Here is a 27,463-nt window from a genome sequence, read left to right on the forward strand (position 1 = left end):
GTAATTTTCATTTTTGGGTGAACTATCCCTTTAATACCACAGAGAGTCCCAAGAAGGGATGAGGCGTGGTCGAGGAGGATTCAGTCTCTCAGTAAATGTGTTTTGAATCTCTTTGATATTTTACATATGTTTTAAATAGCTTGTTTCTAACTAAGTATCCTAATTCATTTCTTGTTTTGGAGAATTTAGGGGGAGGGTGCAATTTTTGTTTGTAATCCTGACTTTGTCCTGTTTATGGTTAAATTATTATTCTGGATTATCTTTCTCCAGGTAATTTAAAGGGATTTCTGGGTTCATTTTTTCCCCCATTATTTGGGCAAAACTCTCCACTAAAGCAATTGCCCCAATTTTTATTACTATTATTTTTAATATTGATATTTCTGGTTTTGTTAATGTTCCTTTTTTCCCTCTTTATAGGAGAAAATTAAAAGTTAATATTGGTTGAATTGGTGGTTGTGTTGTTGATTCTGGGACAGAAGGTTGGAAATCTTTGTTCTCTCCAGGGTTTTCTTTCTCTTTTTATATTAAAATGTAATACTTTACTACCAGCTCCTCAACCCTAGATGGGTAGCTATGCAACACTATACCTCCTCCTCATTGTAAATATCCAAATGAGCATTTTTGATCCAGAAACATACAATACAACATGCAATGCTGTAGTAATTTATTGATGTAGAAAGCAGAGAGAAACAAAGATAAGTAAATACACAAACCCCTGGATCGAACTGGGGTTAAGAATCAGGTGCATTTAAAACCATTTCAAACCTTTAGTAAATGTGCACTGAAACTTATCATTTATCTTAAGGATAAAAGGTGCATAGTTAAAATGAAAAGAATGAAAAAAGTGCAATATTAGTATTGCTCAGAAAACAGAAGTTTGGTATTTTGCTTGTAGGATCAGTGGACTGTGGCGTAACATCATCTCATTCCACTTAATCTGGCAATTAAATCAGGGGAAAAATCATTAATGCAAAATACACAAAGTATTAATAGTACAAATGTCTCTCTACTTTTATTGCTCACCTGCAAACACCTCGACTTCACACAGTGTGAGATATTCATTGCGCCCAGGTATAATAATGTTGACATATCGCCCCTTAATAGGCTTAAACTGAAATGTTTTTGTCTCTCCAGCTGGGATGGACCCAACAGTTGCAGCCCTGTGAAGACACACAGAGAAATTAGACGGGTGTATCAAAACAGCATGAAGCATATTAAATATACTTCAGTCAAAGGTGAGTTTTTATATTAAAATGATTTATTCAAAGTAATGATATCTTATTTTAGATTTTTTTAACTATTTGTGTAAGTATTAAGAGAGAGACAGTACTTACAACTCATTATTGTTGCCATTATTTCCCAGGCTGTTGCCGATACGGATCTGAGCTCCATTGATCCTCTCTGGAACAGCATCTCCACGATTAGTGATGCTAACCCTGGATACCTCATAGACTATCCCCAAGTCAACTCTCCACCAGGGGTCTCTGTCCCCATTAGTGTGACTGCATGACACATGAAACCAATTTGAATCCCTGTTGCCATCGACAGCCTTTTGAGCTTCTCCTGCATCCCATGTGGAAGACTGGAAAGCTGTGGCTCCAAGAGCAAGATTCCCTGTATAACATAAAATAATAAACAACTTTTTTTTTTTTTACTTTAATGTGCTAAAGTATAATAAAAATAAGATCAGCAAAATAAAGCTAAAATATGTAATCCAAATGATTATTACACGACTCTCTGGAATACTTGATTCTGATTGGTCAGTCGCCACATTCCGAGGTCTGATATTCCCAGATAATGACCGTCATCAACATCAGCGCTGGATAACACACGGCTCATCCGGGTTTCTAGAGCCGGCCTTTCTTTAATGTTTCTTGTATCACACTGTGGACCCGCTCTCTCTCGTTTCACACAAACACATCTGGTGCCAGTTGAGTCTCTGTTATAGTTATTAATTGTGTTCAAATATTAAGATTGCATTGAAGTATTTTTAGTATTAAGACTGAAGTGTTCATCTTGTTGCCAGAATAATTGTTTTGTTTTACACTGTAATAGATTCTAAGATAATAAACAGGTAGGAATTTAAAATGGTTTCATCACAAATCAATATGTCCATGTAATTATTTATTTGGTGTACATGAGTGTACATTATCCCTTAATTGTTTGTCTTGTTTGAACTTGTTTGTTTGGTTTGCTAGGAATATTTTTCTTCGCGGAAGCTTTGCATTTATTATAAAATGTGCTGCTAATATAATATTTCAATTATATAATATTTTGTGTCCAAAATGATTTATTTGTGGTTAGTAGTCATGTAATAGATGGGGTCCTGATCACCCTTTCAGGGTTTACTTTGCGTTAAAATTTTGATGATGTACACTATCCCTTATTGGTTATCAAATATTCAGTAAGAATATTATATGTAAAAATACATTAAGTAAGAATATTATGTTATATTATGTGTTACTGACAACATTCAAAGTAATGAAGAACACTCACTTGTACTCCAGCAATGTGTGTACTTTTCTGTTAATGAAATAATTACAGTTATACACACATTAATAAGAACATAAACAAATTATATCACAGAGTCTTCTTTCTGTCTTTTACCTGCAAACACCTCGACTTCACACAGAGTGAGATATTTATAACTCCCAGGTATAACAATGTTGACATATCGCCCCTTAATAGACTTAAACTCAAATGTTTTCATGACTCCAGCTGGGATGGACACAACAGTTGCAGCCCTGTGAAGACACACAGAGAAATAGAGACGGGCGAATCAAAACTGCATGAAACATGTTAAATATTAGGGCTGCACAATTAATCGCACTGAAGCCGCACACTATTTGGCAAAGGCTGCGATTATTTTATGCCCAGTTTGTCAGTGCAGCAGCTGATCAGTAGTAAACACCTGAAGGCGTCTCTCACACACACACAACATATATCACTCTGAACACCAGAGGGCGTCTCATACACACACAACATATATCACTCTGAACACCAGAGGGCGTCTCATACACACACAACATATATCACTCTGAACACCAGAGGGCGTCTCATACACACACAACATATATCACTCTGAACACCAGAGGGCGTCTCATACACACACAACATATATCACTCTGAACACCAGAGGGCGTCTCTCACACACACGACATATATCACTCTGAACACCTGAGGGCGTCTCACACACACACACAACTTATATCACTCAGAACACCACAAGGTGACTCACACACCTGACATATATCACTCTGAACACCAGAGGGAGTCTCACACACACACAACATATATCACTCTGAACACCAGAGGGAGTCTCACACACACACAACATATATCACTCTGAACACCAGAGGGAGTCTCACACACACACAACATATATCACTCTGAACACCAGAGGGTGTCTCACACACACACAACATATATCACTCTGAACACCTGAGGGCGTCTCACACACACACAACATATATCACTCTGAACACCAGAGGGAGTCTCACACACACACAACATATATCACTCTGAACACCAGAGGGAGTCTCACACACACACAACATATATCACTCTGAACACCAGAGGGTGTCTCACACACACACAACATATATCACTCTGAACACCTGAGGGCGTCTCACACACACACAACATATATCACTCTGAACACCAGAGGGAGTCTCACACACACACAACATATATCACTCTGAACACCAGAGGGAGTCTCACACACACACAACATATATCACTCTGAACACCAGAGGGAGTCTCACACACACACAACATATATCACTCTGAACACCAGAGGGTGTCTCACACACACACAACATATATCACTCTGAACACCTGAGGGCGTCTCACACACACACAACATATATCACTCTAAACACCAGAGGGTGTCTCACACACACACAACATATATCACTCTGAACACCAGAGAGCGTCTCACACACACACAACATATATCACTCTGAACACCAGAGGGCGTCTCTCACACACACAACATATATCACTCTGAACACCTGAGGGCGTCTCTCACACACACACACACACACACACACACACACACACACACACACCATATATCACTCTGAACACCAGAGGGTGTCTCACACACACAACATATATCACTCTGAACACCAGAGGGCGTCTCACACACACACAACATATATCACTCTGAACACCAGAGGGCGTCTCACACACACATATCACACACAACATATATCACTCTGAACACCTGAGGGCGTCTCACATACACGACATATATCACTCTGAAAACCTGAGGGCATAGGCGCCGATACCGTGGGTGCTCCGGGGCTCGAGCACCCACGGAAAATACTGAGCACCCACGGAAAATACCGAGCACCCACGTGTGCCAGACTGCCATAAAACATTGCAGTTGGTGCTATGTGAAGTGTTTCTCGGATGAAAACGACTATTTAGTGACCCCGCTCTGTACACAGAGACGCGTTGCTCCCATAGTCAGTATATCCTCCTGAAGAATTAACCATAATGGTGAGTCAACAAAAATTTTGCTCAAACGGGTGCGGGTCGGACACAGGTCTAAACACGGGTTTAAAACAATCACGTACAAACGTAAACATATATGCACATTTTTAGGAACACATCTGCCTGTATTTCAAGTAAATAAAATAATTTAAAATCCACATCAGTTTATTTGTGCCCACGCCCTCTCAGGAGTCTCTATACCTACTTTCACTTTTAAAAAGTCATCATAACCACGCGCGCGATCTGCTTGCAGTCATCGAGATGGATGCTGTCTGAGGAGTTGAAGAAAAGAATAGCTAGTGGAGATGGTAAAGTTGTCGACAAAACTGAAGAAAACAATGTTGGGAAAGGCTTTGCTGCATGCATTTTCGTGTTGGATAGCCACAAATGTGGAACTTTATCGCTGAGGAAGCACGCAGATAACTGTTTCTGTAGTAACAAACCAAGCAGTTCTATCGAACAGTATTTGTCAAATTTAACACTGTTACATTTTGTAAATTTCACACGAAGCTGATCGCGGTTACGTGTCAGTTAAACTTTCCATCTCCAATCCTGTCTGTATTTGTGAGAAGTGGCGCTGTCCTTGAAAGATTACTTTACGGCTGTATTATCAAGTAGGCTAAATAGGTGTGTGTGTTCGTGTCGGCCGCTGTCCATTTCCTAAGGTTCTGAAATGCAAACATTTTTTTACTACTTTTTTTTTTTTTTAAAGGGCTTGCACCCATGGGCACCCACGGAGGAAAACATAAATCGGCGCCTATGCCTGAGGGTGTCTCACACACACAGCATATATCACTCTGAACACCTGAGGGCGTCTCTCACACACACACACACACCATATATCACTGAACACCAGAGGGTGTCTCACACACACAACATATATCACTCTGAACACCAGAGGGTGTCTCACACACACAACATATATCACTCTGAACACCTGAAGGCGTCTCTCTCACACACACACAACATATATCACTCTGAACACCAGAGGGCATCTCACACACACATATCACACACAACATATATCACTCTGAACACCTGAGGATGTCTCACACACACAAACAAACGACAAATATGCCCTACCGCAGAAGTATGATAACACACGTCATTCCCTATCGGTCATCATCACTGTATCTGAATAAACAGAAGAATGAAAGGCTTTGATTGATTAAACATGACTAATAAACACACGACTGCCTTATTCTGTGTAAGAAGCTCATCATCTCACAGAAGGAGGAGCTCAGCTGTCGTTATGAAGTGAGTTTATGTAGCGAGTAAAAGCGTGTTATTAAATATAGTTTTTTTGTTGGTCAAGAGGTTCATAAATGCTTCTCATGTTTGGAAAGATGTTTGACACGTGTTGTTTTTTCAAATGCCCGTTATAAGTGACTCAAACTCGCGGAGCTTTCAGATGGAGCAGCGTTTACTGAGCCGTACATCACTGACAAGCTGCTCATTAAAAAAATAATAATAATAATTGCAGCCTTTCCGTTTTTAAAATTGCGATAAACCAACTCGATTTAAGTGCGATTACATGGAAATTGCGATTAACCGTCCAGCCCTATTAAATATACTTCTGTCAAAAGCAAGTTTTTATATTAAAAGGATTTATTCAAAGTAATATTATCTTATTTAATCATTTTCTAACTATTTGTGTAAGTATTAAGAGAGAGACAATACTTACAGCTCATTATTGTTGCCATTATTTACCAGGCTGTTGCCGATACGGATCTGAGCTCCATTGATCCTCTCTGGAACAGCATCTCCACGATTAAGGATGTTAACCCTGGATACCTCATAGACTTCCCCCAAGTCAACTCTCCACCAGGGGTCTCTGTCCCCATTAGTGTGAGTGCATGCAGCATGATACCAATTTGAATCCATGTTGCCATCGACAGCCCTTTTAGCTTCTCCTCCATAGATTGTGGAAGACTGAACAACTGTGGCTCCAAGAGCAAGATTCCCTGTTCAACATAAAATAATTAACAACTTTTTTTTTACTTTAATGTGCTAAAGTATAATACCAATAAGATCGGCAAAATAAAGTTAAACTATGTAATCCAAATGATTATTACACAGCTCTCTGGAATACTTGATTCTGATTGGTCAGTCGCCACATTTTGAGGTCTGATATTTCCAGATAATGGCCATCATCAACAGCAGTGCTGTATAACACACGGCTCATCCGTTATATCACACTGTGGACCCGCTCTCTCTCATTTCATACAAACACAACTGGTGCCAGTTGAGTCTCTGGTTATAGTTGCTTATTTTGTTTAAATGTTAAGAAGTATTTTTAGTATTAAGACTGAAGTGTTCATCTTGTTGCCAGAATAATTGTTTTTTTTACACTGTAATGGATTCTAAGATAATAAACAGGTAGGAATTTAAAATGGTTTCATCACAAATCAATATGTCCATGTAATTATTTATTTGGTGTACATGAGTGTACATTATCCATTATCCCTTAATTGTTTGTCTTGTTGAGGACTTCCTGCTCTGCTACTGTTCAGACGCTCCAGCTTACTGCTCCGCGCTTTGCTCTATCGCTTTTATATTTTTATATTTTATCTCCTTTTATATTTTATCTCCTTTTATCACCTAATTTTAACTTCGGCACAGTGCTCAAACGACAAAGCTTGGAATACTACAAAAAAGCTGAATTCTTTCTATCCGACCAGCCTCCCACTGAAAGCTTACATTCCAGGGAAGGGAAACACAACTGCCTACATTCAAAAGGATAAGAGAGAAAATACCTCTTCTGGTTCAAGAATCTACTTGCTGCACTAACTGCCACAGACTTTTACAAAGGATTGCAGTTCTTGAAACAAAGTTACTTGCAGGACCACCAAACCAGACAGAACACACAACAGAGCTTCGTCATGGACACCCTCAGCATATAGCCGGTGAGTCCCATGAAACTAGTGCTCCTCGACAGGCCATACTGAGTGTAGAAATGCAAGCCGATCGACTTACTAATCGATGGCACAAACAGGGAGCGAGACCCAAAGGCACTCGAGACATCAGATTGTCACGAGCATCACATATTGCCGCAGTAGCATCCTCTACCCCAGATACAGCTCTGACAAGGATTGCAAACACTGGTCTCCTACCACCGCCTATACATCTTGAGAACAGATTTGAAGTACTAAGGAATGTAAATGAGGAATCCCCAAACGTGATGAATGTGATCGAACACAGACTGAATCAGCCAGTATCTAACACTGATGCTAACTGGCGCTCAAGGTCGAGCAGACAGCGACACTCAGCTCAGAGCGCAGCCGAGCCCAGGACTCTGATAGTGGGGGACTCCAGAATCAGAAACATTAGCAGCAGGGATACAACTACGTGCTGCCTTCCACAAGCAACAACTTCTGATGTAAACAGGGAACTTCAGAACATTCTGATGAAACATAAGACTGCAAATCGACTCATCATTCATGTGGGGAAGAATGCTATTCATAAAGAGCAGTCAGAACTCCTTAAGAAGGATTTCAATGAACTTTTTGAAACACTTAAAAGACTGAAAGTTCAAACATTCATCAGTGGACCACTTCCAGCAAGAGGAACAAACAGGTTTTCACGGCTGCTTGGGCTAAATACATGGCTGCAAAAAACCTGTAATATAAAAGGACTTAAACTTCAGTGACAATTTCAAAAACTTTTTTTGGAGTCAGAGACAACTGTTTCAACAGGATGGCCACCACCCAAACAAACTTGCTTCAAGAGTGATAAACATTAACTTCTCCCTCCATCACCCTTCAGTAGTGTGTGCCAATCCACTCAATCTGAACGGCACACACTCACCTGGACACAGTTTGAATGACCACTTCACTTTGGGACTTCACTTCAGCACCTGAATGGACATGCAGTTGACATATCACACAAGGACAATGATACCACCACCCAGCCACAACAATCTCTGCTCACGGACACAATCTCAGCTGAGCCCTGCCCACAGAGCTCACCACAGACAGACATATTAGAACTGCTCCAAGATTCAGCACCCAAGGACGACTTCCTGGAAAACAGCCAGGGAAGCCAGGACAACATATTACAGCCTCCGCCCCTCTCTCCATACACGTTATCCCTCTCTCCAGCATCTCCACTTCTGTGCTTCTCAGAGAAAATGGAAGAACTGGTGTATGCTGGAACCAAACTATCCCACTCTTTTGCTTCAAGCCACCAGATATCAACCAGAAAACAGCAGGCCCCACAACCACCAAAGCCTGCGGGCCCAGCTCGCCCTCCCCCTCCTCCTGTGAGAGCTCTTCGCCCTCTGCCACAACGCCAGGGCCCACACCCTCCTCCATCGGCTCGAGGTGAACCAAAAGAAACTGATACCAGCTCTCAGTGATATGTGTCGGGTCCCTGCTATGATAACAGTAACTTTCTCACATGTTTACAGAACAAGCGGGAGCGCAGTGTGCCTGTATCTTTCTCTATTGCTGTTCTATTACATGCTAGAAAGTCTAAGGCCTTCAAAAGCCGTACAGCAAGCCCAACTAATCTGGTGCCTATTACACGTCAAACTAACATTGCTTTGGGGACAAAAAGTAAGACTGTTAAGTTAGCACTTTTAAATATCCGCTCACTTAAAAATAAATCACTTCTAGTCAACGACTTAATAACCACATACAACCTGGATTTGATGTTTCTAAATGAAACTTGGCTAGAAGACAGCTGCAGTGCAACAGTCCTCAATGAAGCAGCCGCTCCTAACTTTAGTTTTATGAGTGTCTGCAGAGCTGTTAAAGGGGTCATATAATGCCATTTTTGTACAAGCTAATATGATTCTTTAGGGTCTAAATTAAAAGTTTGTAATATACTTTAATTAAAAATTCTCATTAGTATTGTAAGAAAACACTAATTTTACCTGGTCAAAAACAGCTCTGTTTTCAGCACGCCGTTTCAGTGCATGTGTCTTTAAATGATAATGAGCTTTGCTCACCCCGCCCCTCTGTTCTGTGGGTACACCGTATTAGACATTCTCTGACCGTATCTAACACAATAACCACGTGTTATTCGTTATAAACGTGGGATTATGAATTATATTGAGAACGTCGTACATAGAAAACATGCCGTAATGTACCCTGAGTGTAAACCTTAGACGCATTCATCGTGAAGCCTGCAGCAAGGTTTGCAAATTTCGCAAAGATTAATATAAATACTAATATAAAGGTTAATAAAACATTACACTCACATCTTCTGGAGGTTCAGCAGGAACACGTTGGTACCGATCCGTTTTTTCTCGTTTGTGAAGCTGTCTGGTGTGAAATGATTCGCGCAAACATGAAAGCACAGACAATCGTGGGGAATCCCCGTGAGGGAATCCCCGCGTCAATCCTTTGGGCATATCGCTTCAAAAACAAAACTCAGTCACTGCTTCTTCAACGGCTCGGATTTAGGAACATCCAAATGACTGCTGTGTTCCTTATTACATCTAAGAACAGAACACCACAATCGCTTAGACGCCATTCTACTCCAGCATATCAACAATGGCGGACTACTATGACGACGGCTGTCACAGCTTGCTCAGGGCGGGTCTTGTGTTGAAACACGGCTGTCAATCACAATAGCGGGAGGAGCGTACGATCTTATGACATCACAATATCGAACGGCTTGATTTCAGAGATGGTCAAACATATAAGGAGATTAAAACAAAACCACTGGATGGATTTTTATCATGATAGGATGGTTGTGTACAGGCACTGCCAACAGACATTTCAGTGCAATCAACTTGTAAAAGTGCATGTACCATTATATGACCCCTTTAAGAGAGGTGGGGGTCTAGCTGCTCTTTTTAAAGAGGTCTATCAATGTAAGCAAATATCATTTGGGAATTATCCATCTTTCGAATATCTGGGTAATGTGTTAAAAGGTGCTCCACACATTTTACTTATCATTATTTACAGGCCTCCAAAATACTCTCCAGCCTTTGCTGAGGACTTTACAGAACTGTTATCAACAATTACCTCAGAGTTTGACTGTTTTGCCATTGCTGGAGATTTTAACATCCACATAGATAATGCAGAAAACAATATGACAAAAGAAATCAAAACTGTTTTAAAAAAATTTGATCTGACTCTGCATGTACATGGACCCACACACAATCGTGGACACACTCTAGATTTACTTATCAGAAAGGGTCTAAACATTTCATTGATTGTTATTAAGGATGTAGCACTGTCTGATCATTTCTGTATTTTCTTTGATATATTGATCTCTCCTGCCACTGAAGCTAGATCTGTGTCTGTCAAGAAGAGATGCTTAAATAAGAACACTAGTGTACTATTTATGAAGGCTATATCTTTAACACCAAGCATATCTGCTGACTGTTGATTTTCTCCTTGATTCTTTTAACTCAAAAGTTAAAAGTGTAATTGATGATATTGCTCCTGTTAAACTCAGGAAGAGTGGCAGACAAAAAGCACCTTGGAGAAACTCAACAGCAGTGCAAAATGTGAAAAGACAATGCAGAAAAGCTGAGCACATGTGGCGGAAGACAAAACTTGTAGTCCATTATAACATCTACAAAGACAGCATCCATGCTTTCAATATGGAACTAGGCAAAGCTAGACAAACTTTCTTCTCAAATATTATAAACAGCAATTTAAACAACACACGCACTCTTTTTGCTACTGTAGAGAGACTGACAAACCCCCCAAGCCAGATTCCCAGTGAAATGCTCTCAGACAGCAAATGCAGTGAGTTTGCCTCTTTCTTCTCTGAGAAAATCAATAATATCAGAAAGGTGATCAGCACATCCTTGAGTTGCTCTGGGGTCAAACAGATCAGGCCAGAACCTGAGGAAGTAGTCACTATGTCTGATTTTAAAGAAATTGATGGCAAAATTTTGGAAGAAATTTACAGCACCTTAAACATCAACCTGCGCCCTTGACGAACTTCCCACATCTTTTTTCAAAAGTGTGTTAAACAGTTTAGAAGCAGATCTCCTAGAAGTGGTAAATGCCTCACTTCTCTCTGGGAGTTTTCCGAACTCCCTGAAAACTGCAGTTGTAAAGCCTCTCCTAAAAAAAAAGAGCAATCTGGATAAGACCATATTAAGCAATTATAGACTGATATCAAATCTTCCTTTCATAGGCAAGATCATTGAAAAAGTTGTCTTCAATCAGCTGAACAAATTCTTATGCTCGAATGGATACTTTGACAATTTTCAATCTGGCTTCCGACCGCACCACAGCACAGAGACAGCGCTCATAAAGATAATAAACGATATTCGCCTAAATACAGATTCAGGCAAATTATCAGAGCTGGTACTAGACCTCAGTGCTGCATTTGACACTGTCGATCATAACATACTTCTTGACAGGCTGGAGTACTGGGTGGGGTTTTCTGGGATAGTCCTAAAATGGTTCAGGTCATACTTAGATGGGAGAGGTTATTATGTGAGTATAGGAGACCATAAGTCTGAGTGGACATCCATGACATGCGGAGTCCCTCAAGGCTCAATTCTTGCACCACTCCTGTTCAACCTGTATATGCTCCCAATGAGCCAAATAATGAGAAAGAACCAAATCTCTTACCACAGCTATGCAGACAACAGACGACAGATCTACTCAGCCCTATCGCCTAACGATTACACCCCCATTGACTCCCTGTACCAATGCATTAATGAAGTAAACAGTTGGATGTGCCAAAACTTTCTTCAGTTAAACAAAGACAAAACTGAAGTCATTGCGCTTGGAAACAATGATGAAGTTATCAAGGTGAACGCATACCTTCACTCTAGGGGTCAAACAACTAAAAATTCAGTCAGGAATCTTGGTGTGATTCTGGAGTCAGACCTTAGTTTCAGTAGTCATGTCAAAGCAATAACTAAATCAGCATACTATCATCTGAAAAATATTGCAAGGATTAGATGCTTTGTTTCCAGACAAGACTTAGAGAAACTTGTGCATGCTTTCATCACCAGCAGGGTGGATTATTGTAATGGACTCCTCACTGGCCTTCCCAAAAAGACCATAAGACAGTTGCAGCTCATACAGAACGCTGCTGCCAGGATTCTGAGCAGAACCAGAAAATATGAACACATCACACCAGTCCTCAGGACTTTACACTGGCTTTCAGTTACATTTAGGATTGATTTTAAAGTATTATTACTGGTATTTAAATCATTCAATGGCCTAGGACCTCAATACATTGCAGATATGCTCACTGAATATAAACCCAACAGATCACTCAGATCATTAGGATCATATCAGCTAGAAATACCAAGGGTTCACTCTAAGCATGGCGAGTCCGCTTTTAGCTATCATGCTGGAACCAGCTTCCAGAGGAGATCAGATGTGCTTCTACAGTAGTCACTTTCAAATCCAGACTCAAAACACATCTGTTTAGCTACAGAATGCATTTACTGAATGAGCACTGTGCCTCTGTGCGTCTGACCGATTACACTGGATTTTTATTTCTAATTCATTTCCTTTTGTAACTGTTTTAATTTCCTGTGCTTTTATTTTGCTTTTATTTTCTATGCAAAGCACTTCAAATTGCCATAGCCTTTTTAATAACTGTTATAATTTTTCTTGCTCTCATTTTGTGATTATTTTGTATTCCTTTCTATGTAAAGCACTTTGAATTGCCATAGTGTATGAAATGTGCTATAAAAATAAACTTGCCTTGCCTTGTTTGAACTTGTTTGTTTGGTTTGCTAGGAATATGTTTCTTCATGGAAGCTTTGCATTTATTATAAAATGTGCTAATATAATATTTCAATTCAAATTAATATTTTGTGTCCAAAATGATTTATTTGTGGTTAGTAGTCATGTAATAGACGGGGTCCTGATCAACCTTTCAGGGTTTACCTTGCGATAAAAACTTTGATGATGTACACTATCCCTTATTGGTTATCAAATATTCAGTAAGAATATTATATGTAAGAATACATTAAGTATGAATATTATGTTATATTATGTGTTACTGACAACATTCAAAGTAATGAAGAACACTCACTTGGAACACATGTTGGTGTGTACTTTTCTGTTAATGAAATAATAACAGTTATACACACATTAATAAGAACATAAACAAATTATATCACAGAGTCTTCTTTCTGTCTTTTACCTGCAAACACCTCGACTTCACACAGAGTGAGATATTTTGAACTCCCAGGTATAACAATGTTGACATATCGCCCCTTAATAGACTTAAACTCAAATTTTTTCATGACTCCAGCTGGGATGGACACAACAGTTGCAGCCCTGTGAAGACACACAGAGAAATAGAGACGGGCGAATCAAAACTGCATGAAACATGTTAAATATTAGGGCTGCACAATTAATCGCACTGAAGCCGCACACGATTTGGCAAAGGCTGCGATTATTTTATGTCCAGTTTGTCAGTGCAGCAGCTGATCAGTAGTAAACACCTGAAGGCAGGGCTGGACTGGGACAAAAATTCGGCCCTGGCATTTTGGCCCAGACTGGCCCACTACATATGATCATAGACACCACCCATCTTTGCACGCCCTTGAATATGTTTTTGTTCAACTCCTATTCCTTAAAACCACTAATGCCATGTAATGAGTGAGTAGGAATGAGTGAGAGTTAAAATTGTAATTTATTAACACAATTGAACTATTCTCCACAGTGATCAATCAAAAAAAAAAAAGCTATAAGCTGCATTGACATAGCAATACCAGTGTTTCTCACAGGATTTTTGGTAAAGCTGTGGTGAGTGTGCCTCTAGGGGGGTTTGGGGGCATGCCCCCCCATAAGAAAATTTTGTGCATTTTAATGTTAAATTCATCAATCTGGTGCACTTTGAGAGTTCAAAATTAAAAGCTTCAACCCATATTCAGTGTGCAAATTAAGCAAAGAAAAATTCAAACCTCTTTTAGTTACAGTTTCTGTCTAGATTACACTACTACATAATAAGTTAAATATTAATCCAATGATATAATAGCCATAAATTGTAAAACAAATGCACTGAAAAATAAAGGAACCTTTCATGATTAGTTTTTGTACTAATTTCATGTTTCACTAATTTCAATTTACATGATGTTTTATTTTGACGGAAATTGTACAGTTATTTTGGTGGAAAACATGATTTACAAACGAGTCTCATTAAATTTCTAGTAAATTGCAGTAGCCTATTGGTAATCGTCAACTATGCAGATGTGGAAATAATGCGTAACTGGGTAATGGGTTCCTACACTCATGACATATCCAAGTGTTTTGAAAGTAGTTCTGCTTACCGCAGGCTCTACACTTTCTCTCTCTCTCCTGATCCTCCACTATCATCATCAGCCACTGGAGCTGATTAAGGTCCTGTTGCTGCAGAAAACATATTTTGACTAGGGGTGTAACGGTTCACAAAATTCAAGGTTCGATACGATACAATACGATACACTTTTGTCACGGTTCGGTTCGATACGATACACTTGTGTCACGGTTCGGTTCGATATGATACACATGTCACGGTTCGGTTCGGTACGTTTTTGATACAGCAAAAAGATGTATTTTTTTTTATTCTTTTATTTTTTTTATTAAAACTAACATCATAAAGTACAATATTTTTTTTTTTTTACTTTGAGCAATTCTGGAGCTATAATTGACTCTTCTTAGGAGCATATAAAACAAAACAGCTCCTTGGAAAAAATTAAATGCAATATTGTAGTAATTATAAATAAAGGTTTATTTTAGTTCAGATTAACATTTGAGGGCAGCAATTGTATTCATAATGTCAAAATAAAACCGACGCAATGTTACTTGAGGCATTATAGCCTACTATTCAAACCAAACTTCCATGCATGGTTGCAGTTAGTGTTACTACAGTAAATTCATGGTGAATGTTGCTGATCTGTGGACAACACTGGATAGTTCATTCATGGCACAATGTTTCTTCCTGGTTTCCACGTCAGCGCTGTTTGTTCCATTAATAACGGAGAAATGTGAATGTTTCTCACTAGATCTCGCAGCGATGTTATTACTTCTGTGGCGAATTCAAATGCTATCTTTACTGGATCTCTTATTAGCGCTGTGTAGTAACAGTGTCGCATGATCACGATCGGCTCGCGCTGCATTGGTCCAAACTGATTAACGGTCCTTCAACCACACAATAACGAGCAGTTTCGTTCCGCTTGCATTACTTTTGCCATGATGTTGGGCAATGTTGTGGTCGCGCCGGCGTCTCTTACGCCACGCATCCAGTGTGTCACCGGCCTTACATTATGAGCGCGCTTGCCACGCGCAACGCGCCTACATTTGAAATAACTAAATTTTGGTCGGCAGGAAAAATGGTCCAACGTTCGTTCGGTTTGAAAATGCGTACCGAACGGTTCAATACGAATACGTGTATCGTTACACCCCTAATTTTGACACATTTTACAGCGTTCTGTATCTATTTTTTACGCAATTTCTCTGCACATTCCTTGTGTTTTTTCTCCATCTCTCAGACTATATTTTGACAGATAGATACACACTGACACAGACCCAAAGGAGGCGTTTAAAGATGTGATTGGCCCAGCTCAGTGTCAATCAAGAAAAGAACCAATGGGCCTACGTGTTCCATGGGCCGGTGTGTCCGAAAAAAAACTAACGCTGCCTTTTTTTGACCAATGCATTACACCGGCAACCAGCGCCGCCAATTAAGCGAAACAAAACAAAACGAATGGGCCGCCGATGTACTAGTTTTATGGGCCATTAAGTAGCCAAAACAAACAAACAAACAATTTTTTTTTATATAGCCTACATATGAGATGCATCGGCCCAAAAAGCACGTCGGCCCACCGGGAATCTCCCGGTAGTCCCGATGGCCAGTACATGCCTGCCTGAAGGCGTCTCTCACACACACACAACATATATCACTCTGAACACCAGAGGGCATCTCACACACACGACATATATCACTCTGAACACCTGAGGGCGTCTCACACACACACACAACATATATCACTCTGAACACCAGAGGGCGTCTCACACACACAACATATATCACTCTGAACACCAGAGGGTGTCTCACACACCTGACATATATCTCTCTGAACACCAGAGGGCGTCTCACACACACAACATATATCACTCTGAACACCAGCACCAGAGGGCGTCTCACACACACAACATATATCACTCTGAACACCAGAGGGTGTCTCACACACCTGACATATATCACTCTGAACACCAGAGGGCGTCTCACACACACAACATATATCACTCTGAACACCAGAGGGCGTCTCACACACACACAACATATATCACTCTGAACACCAGAGGGCGTCTCACACACACGACATATATCACTCTGAACACCAGAGGGCGTCTCACACACACACAACATATATCACTCTGAACACCAGAGGGCGTCTCACACACACGACATATATCACTCTGAACACCAGAGGGCGTCTCACACACACACACAACATACATCACTCTGAACCAGTGGCGTTTTCTTGCGGAGGCCAAGGGAAGCCAGGCTTCCTCACTTTTTCAGAATATAATCGTCATTTAATAAACACTTTTGTTTTCACAGTTTACGTAATCCTTCTGTCATCTCCTCATCGTCTCTCTTCATTCATTACTGAGCGTTTTATGATGTGTAAAACAGCGCCCCTATGAAAGTGACATGGTGAATGAGTGTTGAAAACATGGTACTGCACCCTGTGTCTGTGAGGAGGCCAGGCAGAGTTGGCATCCCTTGATAGAAAAAAAAAAGAATGATTAAAGGGTTAGTTCACCCAAAAATGAAAATTCTGTCAGTAATTACTCACCCTCATGTTGTTCCAACCATGTAAGTCTTTCGTTCATCTTCGGAACACAAATTAAGATATTTTTGATGAAATCTGACAGAATTTTGACTCCTCCATAGGCTTCCAGTGTGACCGAAACTCACCGGCCCAGAATAGTTATTAAAACATCGTTAAAATAGTCCAAGTAACTACAGTGGCACTACATTAAGTTTATCATGCGACGAGAATACTTTTTGTGCGCAAAAACAAACAAAAATAACGACTTTATTCCACTTTTCATTTCCTTCTCTCTGGGCCTCGTAGTGTTTTTGCGCTGCGCGTCTGTGTTGCACGTCATCACGCAACACACACATGACCGGCGTCGGCCAATAGTGAGCCTACGTGGTGACGTGTAACACAGACGCGCTACGCATTGTGCGCAAAAAGACTACGCGAACCAACTAGAGGCCCAGAGAGAAGGAAATGAAAAGTGGAATAAAGTCGTTATTTAGGGGTTCAAGCATGAAATGCTGAAACCCTATTGTAATTGTAAGGATTCGTAAAACGCATCGCGCAGGACAAACCGTAAGGCCTAGAGACTTGAAACCTGGCCAGATGGTAGGCCTCAATTTGGGGACAACCTATCAGAGTATGACCCCGATTGGCCCATAGGTGGCGCTACAGCAACCAAAAGTTCAAAATCGCTCATAACTCTTAGACCGTTTGTCCCAGGATCAAGTGTCTTATATCGTTGGAATCCTTGGCTCAAGGCGGACAAAATGGCTATCTCCGATTTGGATGTAGGCAGGGAAAATTTTCTGCTATGTTGAATTTTGTCCAAAACCTACTTTTGCGATCTAGTCCCTGGTTTTTCGCCCGATCGGAACCAAACCAGTCTAGGACAATTCTCTGGACTCTCTAGATCAATAATTATCAAAAAAAAGTTGAACTTTGGCATTTGCGTGGCTGTAACAGGGTCATTTAGAAAAGGGGCGTGGCAAAATACGCTCAAAAGCCTATAAATCCCAAAGGAAAACTCAGAACTTCACCAAAATTGATGAGCATATGTGTCAGAACATGTTGAGGAAGCATGCAGAGTTTCATGGAGATCGGACCATAGGTGGCGCTATAACTGGCAAAAAGCCTTCATTCTTATTAGGGGTTCAAGCATGAAATGCTGAAACCCTATTGTAATTGTAAGGATTCGTAAAACGCATCGCGCAGGACAAACCGTAAGGCCTAGAGACTTGAAACCTGGCCAGATGGTAGGCCTCAATTTGGGGACAACCTATCAGAGTATGACCCTGATTGGCCCATAGGTGGCGCTACAGCAACCAAAAGTTCAAAATCGCTCATAACTCTTAGACCGTTTGTCCCAGGATCAAGTGTCTTATATCGTTGGAATCCTTGGCTCAAGGCGGACAAAATGGCTATCTCCGATTTGGATGTAGGCAGGGGAAAATTTTCTGCTATGTTGAATTTTGTCCAAAACCTACTTTTGCGAACTAGTCCCTGGTTTTTCGCCCGATCGGAACCAAACCAGTCTAGGACAATTCTCTGGACTCTCTAGATCAATAATTATCAAAAAAAAGTTGAACTTTGGCATTTGCGTGGCTGTAACAGGGTCATTTAGAAAAGGGGCGTGGCAAAATACGCTCAAAAGCCTATAAATCCCAAAGGAAAACTCAGAACTTCACCAAAATTGATGAGCATATGTGTCAGAACATGGTGAGGAAGCATGCAGAGTTTCATGGAGATCGGACCATAGGTGGCGCTATAACTGGCAAAAAGCCTTCATTCTTATTAGGGGTTCAAGCATGAAATGTTGAAACCCTATTGTAATTGTAAGGATTCGTAAAACGCATCGCGCAGGACAAACCGTAGGGCCTAGAGACTTGAAACCTGGCCAGATGGTAGGCCTCAATTTGGGGACAACCTATCAGAGTATGACCCCGATTGGCCCATAGGTGGCGCTACAGCAACCAAAAGTTCAAAATCGCTCATAACTCTTAGACCGTTTGTCCCAGGATCAAGTGTCTTATATCGTTGGAATCCTTGTCTCAAGGTGGACAAAATGGCTATCTCCGATTTGCTCGCCCTTCAGGCGCCAATTTGAGTAAATTGCATTTTTTTGAAAAACCTATTTTTGCGAACTTCTCCTAGGTTTTTTGCCCGATCGGAACCAAACCACTGCAAGAATATTCTCTGGAGTCTGACAATCGGTAATCATCCAAAAAATTCAAAATTTCAATTAATGGTCGATAAGGGGACCAAAATATTTGATGGCACCAGGGCCACTTTTACTAAAACGGTTATAAATTGTGAACACAAAGAGATTTTTTTGCTAAACTTGAGATACATCTTCCTAAGCTCAATCTGAGATCACTTGAAAAAAATCGCAACAATTGTCCACTTGGTGGCACTATAAAATGGTTATAACTTGTGAACAGAAAGAGATATTTTCGCAAAACTTGGGACACATGTTCATGAGCTCATTCTGAGGTCACGTGAAAAAAATCATGACAATTGGCCACTTGGTGGCACTATAAAATGGTTATAACTTGTGAGCGGAAAGAGATATTTTCGCTAAACTTGGGACACATGTTCATAAGCTCAATCTAAGTTGACATGAAAAAAATCTTGACAATTGGCCACTTGGTGGCGCTATAACAGTGAAAAAAATCATAACAATTGCTATAAGCGCACCCAACTGTTAGTCTGCTGAAAATTGGCACGCAGTGTCTTTGTCCAGGGTGCCATGATAGTCTATGAGAACATTGGTGTATCTCAAAAAACTCAGTATACGTCATTGGCACAATGCCTTGAAGGAGCCTTAGAAGTTTCAAGCCAGTGTTTTTTCACAGGAGTGACCTCCTAAGACTCCTGAATCCTTGCCGAGTCCAACAATACCAAACATGACAGGTTTCGCCCATAGACTGTAAAAAATATGGACAAAGCGTCTGTGACGTCACCCATAGACTTTCTGCAGAACGGTTTTGAAGCCTTTTATGGGGGGTATGGGCGGCACCATCTTGGAAAATCTTGGGAAATCCTAACCCCGCCCACCTTCTGACGCAGCGCGCGTCACTCAGCTCGCTCTGCTACTCCGGTTATCTCTGTGTATATTTTAGGCAACGGAATATGTTATAAAACACCATACTAACTCTTTTTTTTTCATTTAAAGAAATCTTAATATTATAGCCACACAAATGTGGTTCAGGCAACGCGTATTGATTATATTCACTGCACATAGTTTGCATATTTATAAAAAAAACAAAATATAAAACACAAACCTGCCTCTTTTCGTTTTAAATATAATATAAAAATATTAAACATTTGAATATGGTCCAGGCAATATGTGCATTTGTACTAAACAACAGATTTTGCAGTAAACAACATATAGATCATCTTCGTTGTGTTAAAATTTAAAATGACAAAACTCAACCCAGTCTCTTTTTGTTAAATTTCAGTTGTATCAATATTAGCCATTATAAAAGTATAAGTAAAAGGTATAAGAAGCTATACAAAAAAGCAAACAATTCAGTCAAACACACAAAGTCAGCGCTCGATCTAGTCTAACAATACAACAGTAAAGTTAAATAGTTTATAAAGTTATGAAACTTCCCCTCAGCAAAAACGTTTGGCCAGGGAACAAATTATAGTTTCACAAAACCAAAAATCGCCCGTTGGATATAGACAAGACGAATTATATCTCATGTTTAACCACTACAGAGACCCCAGGGTCAGCGGCGAACGACTAGCCGAGGAAAAGCTGTTCCAGGCAGGGTACATGCGCCGAGCGCCCGGTCATCATCGCTGGATCTCACAACTGGATAAAATTTTCATAAATCTTTAAATAAACCACAGATTTGAGCTTTAAATAACTACATTCTCGCCTGAAAAACTCTTAAACTACATTTCATGATACAGAAACCGTAGTATTATATTTCAACTGTGTTAAAAAATGGCGCTTATGTTGTCATTCTCCTTGGCCCAGCCATTATTATTATTATTCTGCCGTAAAACGCATCGTGCAGCCCAAACCGTAAGTGCTGGAGACTTGAAACTTTGCCAGATGGTAGTACAAAATCGAGGAAAGGTTGACAAAGTATGACCCCGATTGGCCAATAGGTGGCGCTATAGCAAGCAAAAGTATGAAATCGCTAATAACTCCTAGACGGTTTGTCATAGAATCAAGTGTCTTATATCACTGTAATCCTTGGCTCAAGACGGTCAAAACGTATATCTCCGATTTCATTTCCGCCTAGGAAAATTTTCCGCCATTTTGAATTTTGTCAAAAACCTACTTTTGCAAACTAGTCCTAGGTTTTTCGTCCGATCGGAACCAAACCAGTGCAGAAATGTTCTCTGGAGTCTGAATATCAATAATTATCGAAAAAAAGTTTAAATTTGATTCACGGTTGCTAAGGGGCGCCAAAATGTTAGTTGTGGGAGGAGCCTATTTGACTAAAACGGCTATAACTCGAGAAGTAAACTAGGTATCTTCACCAAACTCGGTACACATGTGTAATAGTTCAATTCGAGGTCACAGTAAAAAAAACGCAACGATTGAACACTAGGTGGCACTATAACTTGAAAAAAAACATGAAAAGGGCTATAACCACCTGACCATTTGTCCGATTGACTTGAAAATTGGTATGCTGTGTCTTGGTCCAAGGTGCCATGTATGCCTATGAGGACATGGACGTATCTCAAAAAACATGGCCGCCATCGGCCAATGAAGTTTGAGCACCTATTAGACAAGGTTAACGGAGGCTGATCGGAACGAAACTGGATGGGCATGTTTGACTCATGGCCCAAGAGGTCTGTAAGAATTTTGAAAGAAATCGGCCACTAGTTGGCGCTAACGAGTTTTTCCGTCTCTGTGATCACGTGGTGTGGCATACATCCAAAAAATATGCATATCAGTTGATAGATCTCCTCATACTGAACAACTTTGCCTCAAGAACCATTGCTGTCAATCAAACCGTTCATTTAATATTCGCAAACATGTTAAAAACCTACTTTTGCGAACTAGTCCTAGGATTTTTGCCCGATCGGAACCAAACCAGTCTAGGACAATTCTCTGGACTCTCTAGATCAATAATTATCAAAAAAAAGTTTAACTTTTGCATTTGGATGGCTATAATAGGGTCATTTATAAAATGGGCGTGGCAAAATACACTAAAAAGCCTATAAATCCTAAATGAAAACTCAAAACTTCACAAAAATTGGTGAGCATATCGTCGCATCACGCCGCGTATCTCCCGCCCTGTGGAGGCATCTCGCGGTCTAAGCGTCTCTGGAAGCTCAGCATTGGATAGCCGAATAACTCTGTGAGGTAAAGTATCAGCAAACGTTTGTTTTGACAACTGTTCAAGTTTATTATATATTCGCAATATATTTACAACTGTTATTTACCAGTAAATTGTCTAGACGAAGTAATTGTCACTGTTTATTGTGGAGATGTAAACGCACGGGCCTGTTAACTTAAGCAATACTTTTAAGGTAGTCTAATATTTTTCTGACTAATAAATTACTGACACAGTAAAGGGTAGATTTAAATAAAGAATAACGAATTTTAAATAAAGAAACAAAATTTAAATAAAGAAGAAACTAAATAAAAAAAAAGAACAAATGAAATTTAAATAAAGAAAAATGACATTTAATTAAAGAAAGAAAAAACGAAAATTAAATAAAGAAAAAAACGAAATTTAAATAAAGAAAAACGAAATTTAAATAAAGAAAAACGAAATTAAGTTAAATTAAAAACGAGATTAATTTAGACTGATAACGGGTAAAAAGGCTAATAGCCTACATGTTGGGTCCGTGTACTTTTTCGTCCATTCATTATTCTATTTCGGAATGAAAGATGAAATGTAAAAAAAAGGGTGCAGCTTGTTTTTTTTTTTTTTAAAAAAGAAAAAAAAAACAGAAATGGCTATTTTTTTTGTACATAGCATAGCCTACTTTGTTGTGATTTTTAGTATCATAATGATTAATAAATGCAAGCACAATTATCCGTGAACTTGATTTGAAGCCTTTCAACTTGTGTGTGTGCAAAATTCAGAATTAAATGAATGTGCAGCAATTTGTACAAATAGAGTCTGTAGGTCTACTATATTGTTGAAAGTATGAAAAGTGAACAGCACGAGTAATAGGATGCACAATTTGAGATGGATCAGACATGATTTTGACCACTTCATTAAGTTTGGTTTTGTAGAAAGCCTTTCTTTAAAGTGAATTTCGTTTTGTATAAATTGTATCTTAATTTTAATCAATTTTTCATCAGCCGATTGCCTGGAGTGGATTTAATAAATAAGAGGCAAATATATAGCAGACAATATAATCATGGAGGCGCCCGCGCGGTCACTTGCATTGCACGTTAACTGGAGCTCATCTCATCCTAACTTAACGAAACTCAGTGTATGCCTCACACAGACATGAGAAAGACATCAAATACACATAGCTTGAAAAGTCTTTTAACGAAATAATTCAAAACAAAAAGAAAAAGGCTACTCTCTGATTATGTATGATTATATGATCATAGCCTAGCCTATTTTGTGAATTGTTCATTCCCGGTTGGCACACATTTTGCCTTTACAAAAGTGCCGCACTAGGCAATTGCCTAGTTCGCCTATATGGACACGCCGGCCCTGGGGTCAGCAATGAGTGTATTGATTCATTGTCCCTTCATAGTTTGCAAGAGACATTTAATAAACTGAGCGTATTTAATAAACTGAGACGTAGGCTATTTAATAAACTGAGCGTAGCCTATTCATCTGTCAATATGAAACGCGACTTGGCCATTCTAATTATTGATCGGAAGAACGCGTATCGACCACCGTTACTGTAAAATATGCACGTATGTCCATTTAAACTCGATTTTGGTCAAATGTCGATTATATCATTACACTGGCAATAATATGGTTACATTTAAAGATGCCGTACCAAGTATGACAACGCTACGTTCAACTGATTTTGAAATTAGGTGTTTTTTTCACTTCCTGAAAAGTAACCGTTTTGGACATACGTGAGTTTCATCGGGCAGCGACGATATGTAACATAACATCATTAACAAGCATGCCAGATTTTATGGACATCGGTCCAAAGGTGGCGCTATAACTGTTAAAAAGCTTTAAAACCATATATTTCCTATGGTAAATTGCCTGTATTGAGTGTAAATGGTGTTTTCCATCTATTATGTCAGTGGTTAGATGCTTGCTAAATAAAACTTGATAACTTTTATGCTTAAAAACCCTTAAAGGCCTTAATAGCTTGAACCCCGATAAATGCTGCTTGCAGCTTTAATTTTATTTGTTTTTGCGCACAGAAAGTATTCTCGTCGCTTGATATACTTAAGATTGAGCCACTGGAGTCACTTGGACTATATTAACGATCTCTTTAATAACTTTTCTGGGCCAGCAAGTTTCGGTCACATAGAAGCCTATGGAGGAGTGAAACATGGCTCAGATTTCATCAAAAATATCTTAATTTGTGTTCCGAAGATGAACGAAGGTCTTACGCGGTTGGAACAACATGAGGGTGAGTAATTACTGACAGAATTTTCATTTTTGGGTGAACTAACCCTTTAACCAATCAGGTGACGCTATTGTCACGACACTGCTCCCCTGTGATTGGTCAGGACAGTGTCAAGGGAAGCCATGAACTTGTTGGCATCAGGCCAATCACATCACGTTATCATCGTCAATGAATGAATGAATGAAATAGCGGAAGATTTGTGGATTTGTGTTGACATCTTGTTTAGCTAGTTAGAAAAAGAAACGAAAAAGGTTATCTTCTTGTTGCTTACCATCCGTTTCCTATCTATCTGCGAATGTTTTAATGAAAAGACCATAAGATGTTTAAGAGGACTGACTGACTGTGTGTGTGTGTGTGTGAGAGAGAGAGAGCGAGAGAGAGAGAGAGAGCGCGTCTGGTCTGAACTGCCCATTTAGCGATGTGTTATTTTTTTAATGTGATTATAGTTCTTCTTACTGTTTCTTGCGTGCTTTGATTAAGCAGCATGTGAGTGCACTTTGTTGTTTATTGTTGTGATTGTTTGTGAATAACCGCTATTGTATATCCTTACATGAGCGTCACACCGATTTAAGGGTGTATTAAATGAAAAAGGTTATCTTCTTGTTGCTTACCGTTGGCGTTTCCTATCTGCGAATGTTTTAATAAAAAACACCATGAAAGATGTTTAAGAGGACTGACTGTGTGTGTGTGTGTGTGTGTGTGTGTGTGTGTGTGTGAGAGAGAGAGAGAGAGAGAGAGAGCGCGAGAGCGCGAGAGAGCGCGAGAGCGTCCGTGCTCAAAGTGTTGGATTGTAACAAGCGTAAGTCCCGGTAAGATGATGCTGGGCGCTCTAATAGTTCATCCAAATAGCAACATATAAATGGTAACGTATGATTTTCTGCCCCCACCCCTTAAAACACACAGCTTAGAGGTTGTGTCTTAATTGGCTTCCTCAGAATTTTTCCTCACGCCACGCCACTGCTCTGAACACCAGAGGGCGTCTCTCTCTCACACACACACACACACACACACACACACACACGCCAAATATGCCCTACCGCAGAAGTATGATAACACACGTCATTCCCTATCGGTCATCATCACTGTATCTGAATAAACAGAAGATTGAAACGCTTTGATTGATTAAACATGACTAATAAACACACGACTGCCTTATTCTGTGTAAGAAGCACATCATCAAATAATAAAATTAATTGCAGCCTTTCCGTTTTTAAAATCGCTATAAGCCAACTCAATTTAAGTGCGATTAAATGGAAATTGCGATTCATCGTCCAGCCCTATTAAATATACTTCTGTCAAAAGCAAGTTTTTATATTAAAAGGATTTATTCAAAGTTATATTATCTTATTTAATCATTTTCTGACTAATTGTGTAAGTATTAAGAGAGAGACAATACTTACAGCTCATTATTGTTGCCATTATTTACCAGGCTGTTGCCGATACGGATCTGAGCTCCATTGATCCTCTCTGGAACAGCATCTCCACGATTAAGGATGTTAACCCTGGATACCTCATAGACTTCCCCCAAGTCAACTCTCCACCAGGGGTCTCTTTGCGCATTAGTATGAGTGCATGCAGCATGATACCAATTTGAATCCATGTTGCCATCGACAGCCCTTTTAGCTTCTCCTCCATAGATTGTGGAAGACTGAACAACTGTGGCTCCAAGAGCAAGATTCCCTGTTCAACATAAAATAATAAACAATAGCTTTTCTTTTCTTTCTATTTCATGGAAGATTTGCATTTATTACAAGTGAGCTAATAAAATATTTAAACAATATTTTGTGTCATGTAGTCATGTAGCCATGGGTTATTTTGAGATAACTGTCTTGATGATGTACATTATCCGTTATAGGTTACCAAATGTTCAGTAAGAATATTAGGCCTGTGTGTTACTGACAACATTCAAATTAATGAAGAATACTAATTTGAAACACAAGGGCACGATGGTGCGTCCATTACTGTTAGTAAAATAATAACAGTTATACAGACATTATTAGATACAAAAACAAATTCTGTCACAAGTAAAGAGTCTTCATAAATAAATAAATCATACCATATTTCAGTCTTTTGTAATAATAATTTTATTATTATTACATATTAATCTGATTAATATGTAATGATACACAACGATTACCTTTTTTGATGATTTTTTAAATACAGGCCTTTTTACTTGTATTATTCTAAACATATACCTTTGGAATCAGCGACGCACATCCCAGTAAGAGTTAGAAACAAAATCACACGCATGGCCATCCTGTTATAAGACAAAACACATCTCATATCAGCATATGAAGGAATCATTTTCAATTTCTCATCCTCATTTATACAAAGAAACACATATATTTTTATTTTAATGATAAAATGGCCAACAAAACAAAGCCAAGCTGCAAAATATAAGTAGCTTATACCTTACACTCCATACTAATATTTGTTTGCTATACTACAAATATACTTTATTCTAAATAATTATAATTAACTATAATTAATATAAGGAAAGATATATTATCTGCTGTTTTTTGTATCTACTGTTCCTCTTCTGATTGTTTGTTTGTTTTTCTAAGGTGGTGTAATATAATTATCCCACTTTCAGATTCCTAAGATTAGTTTTGTTTTGAGAAACCAAAGTATTGTAATGAAATCTACTAGCAGACATAAAAACAATTTAAATGTTAAGTGTTATCACACTGACTTGAATTGTCCAAACAAAAGTTTAGTTTTATTAGTAAAACC

General features: G+C 39.3%; 1 protein-coding gene across 1 annotated transcript; it reads right to left on the bottom strand.

The window, feature by feature from the left end:
* Positions 1 to 630: 630 nt before the first annotated feature.
* Positions 631 to 26,981, bottom strand: LOC308697025 (uncharacterized protein). The gene is made up of 10 exons (XM_081376059.1): positions 26,926 to 26,981; positions 26,131 to 26,410; positions 13,585 to 13,721; positions 13,474 to 13,500; positions 6,185 to 6,464; positions 2,608 to 2,744; positions 2,497 to 2,523; positions 1,335 to 1,614; positions 1,024 to 1,160; positions 631 to 937 (listed from the first exon to the last, which is right to left on the bottom strand). Exons 1-10 carry the CDS (start codon positions 26,978 to 26,980, stop codon positions 933 to 935), a joined length of 1,365 nt encoding a protein of 454 aa, XP_081232185.1. The 5' UTR covers position 26,981; the 3' UTR covers positions 631 to 932.
* Positions 26,982 to 27,463: the final 482 nt, after the last annotated feature.

The sequence above is a fragment of the Scardinius erythrophthalmus genome, assembly GCF_964197995.2.
Source record: "Scardinius erythrophthalmus genome assembly, chromosome: 10".
Lineage (NCBI taxonomy): Eukaryota > Metazoa > Chordata > Actinopteri > Cypriniformes > Leuciscidae > Scardinius > Scardinius erythrophthalmus.

Coding starts and splice junctions, on each gene's coding strand:
- LOC308697025 (XM_081376059.1), bottom strand. CDS start 26,980: ATGCGTGTGATTTTGTTTCTAACTCTTACTGGGATGTGCGTCGCTGAT. Junction 26,411..26,925: donor GTGCGTCGCTGATTCCAAAG/GTATATGTTTAG, acceptor TATGTTGAACAG/GGAATCTTGCTCTTGGAGCC. Junction 2,524..2,607: donor TGAAGTCGAGGTGTTTGCAG/GTAAAAGACAGA, acceptor TTTCATTAACAG/AAAAGTACACACATTGCTGG.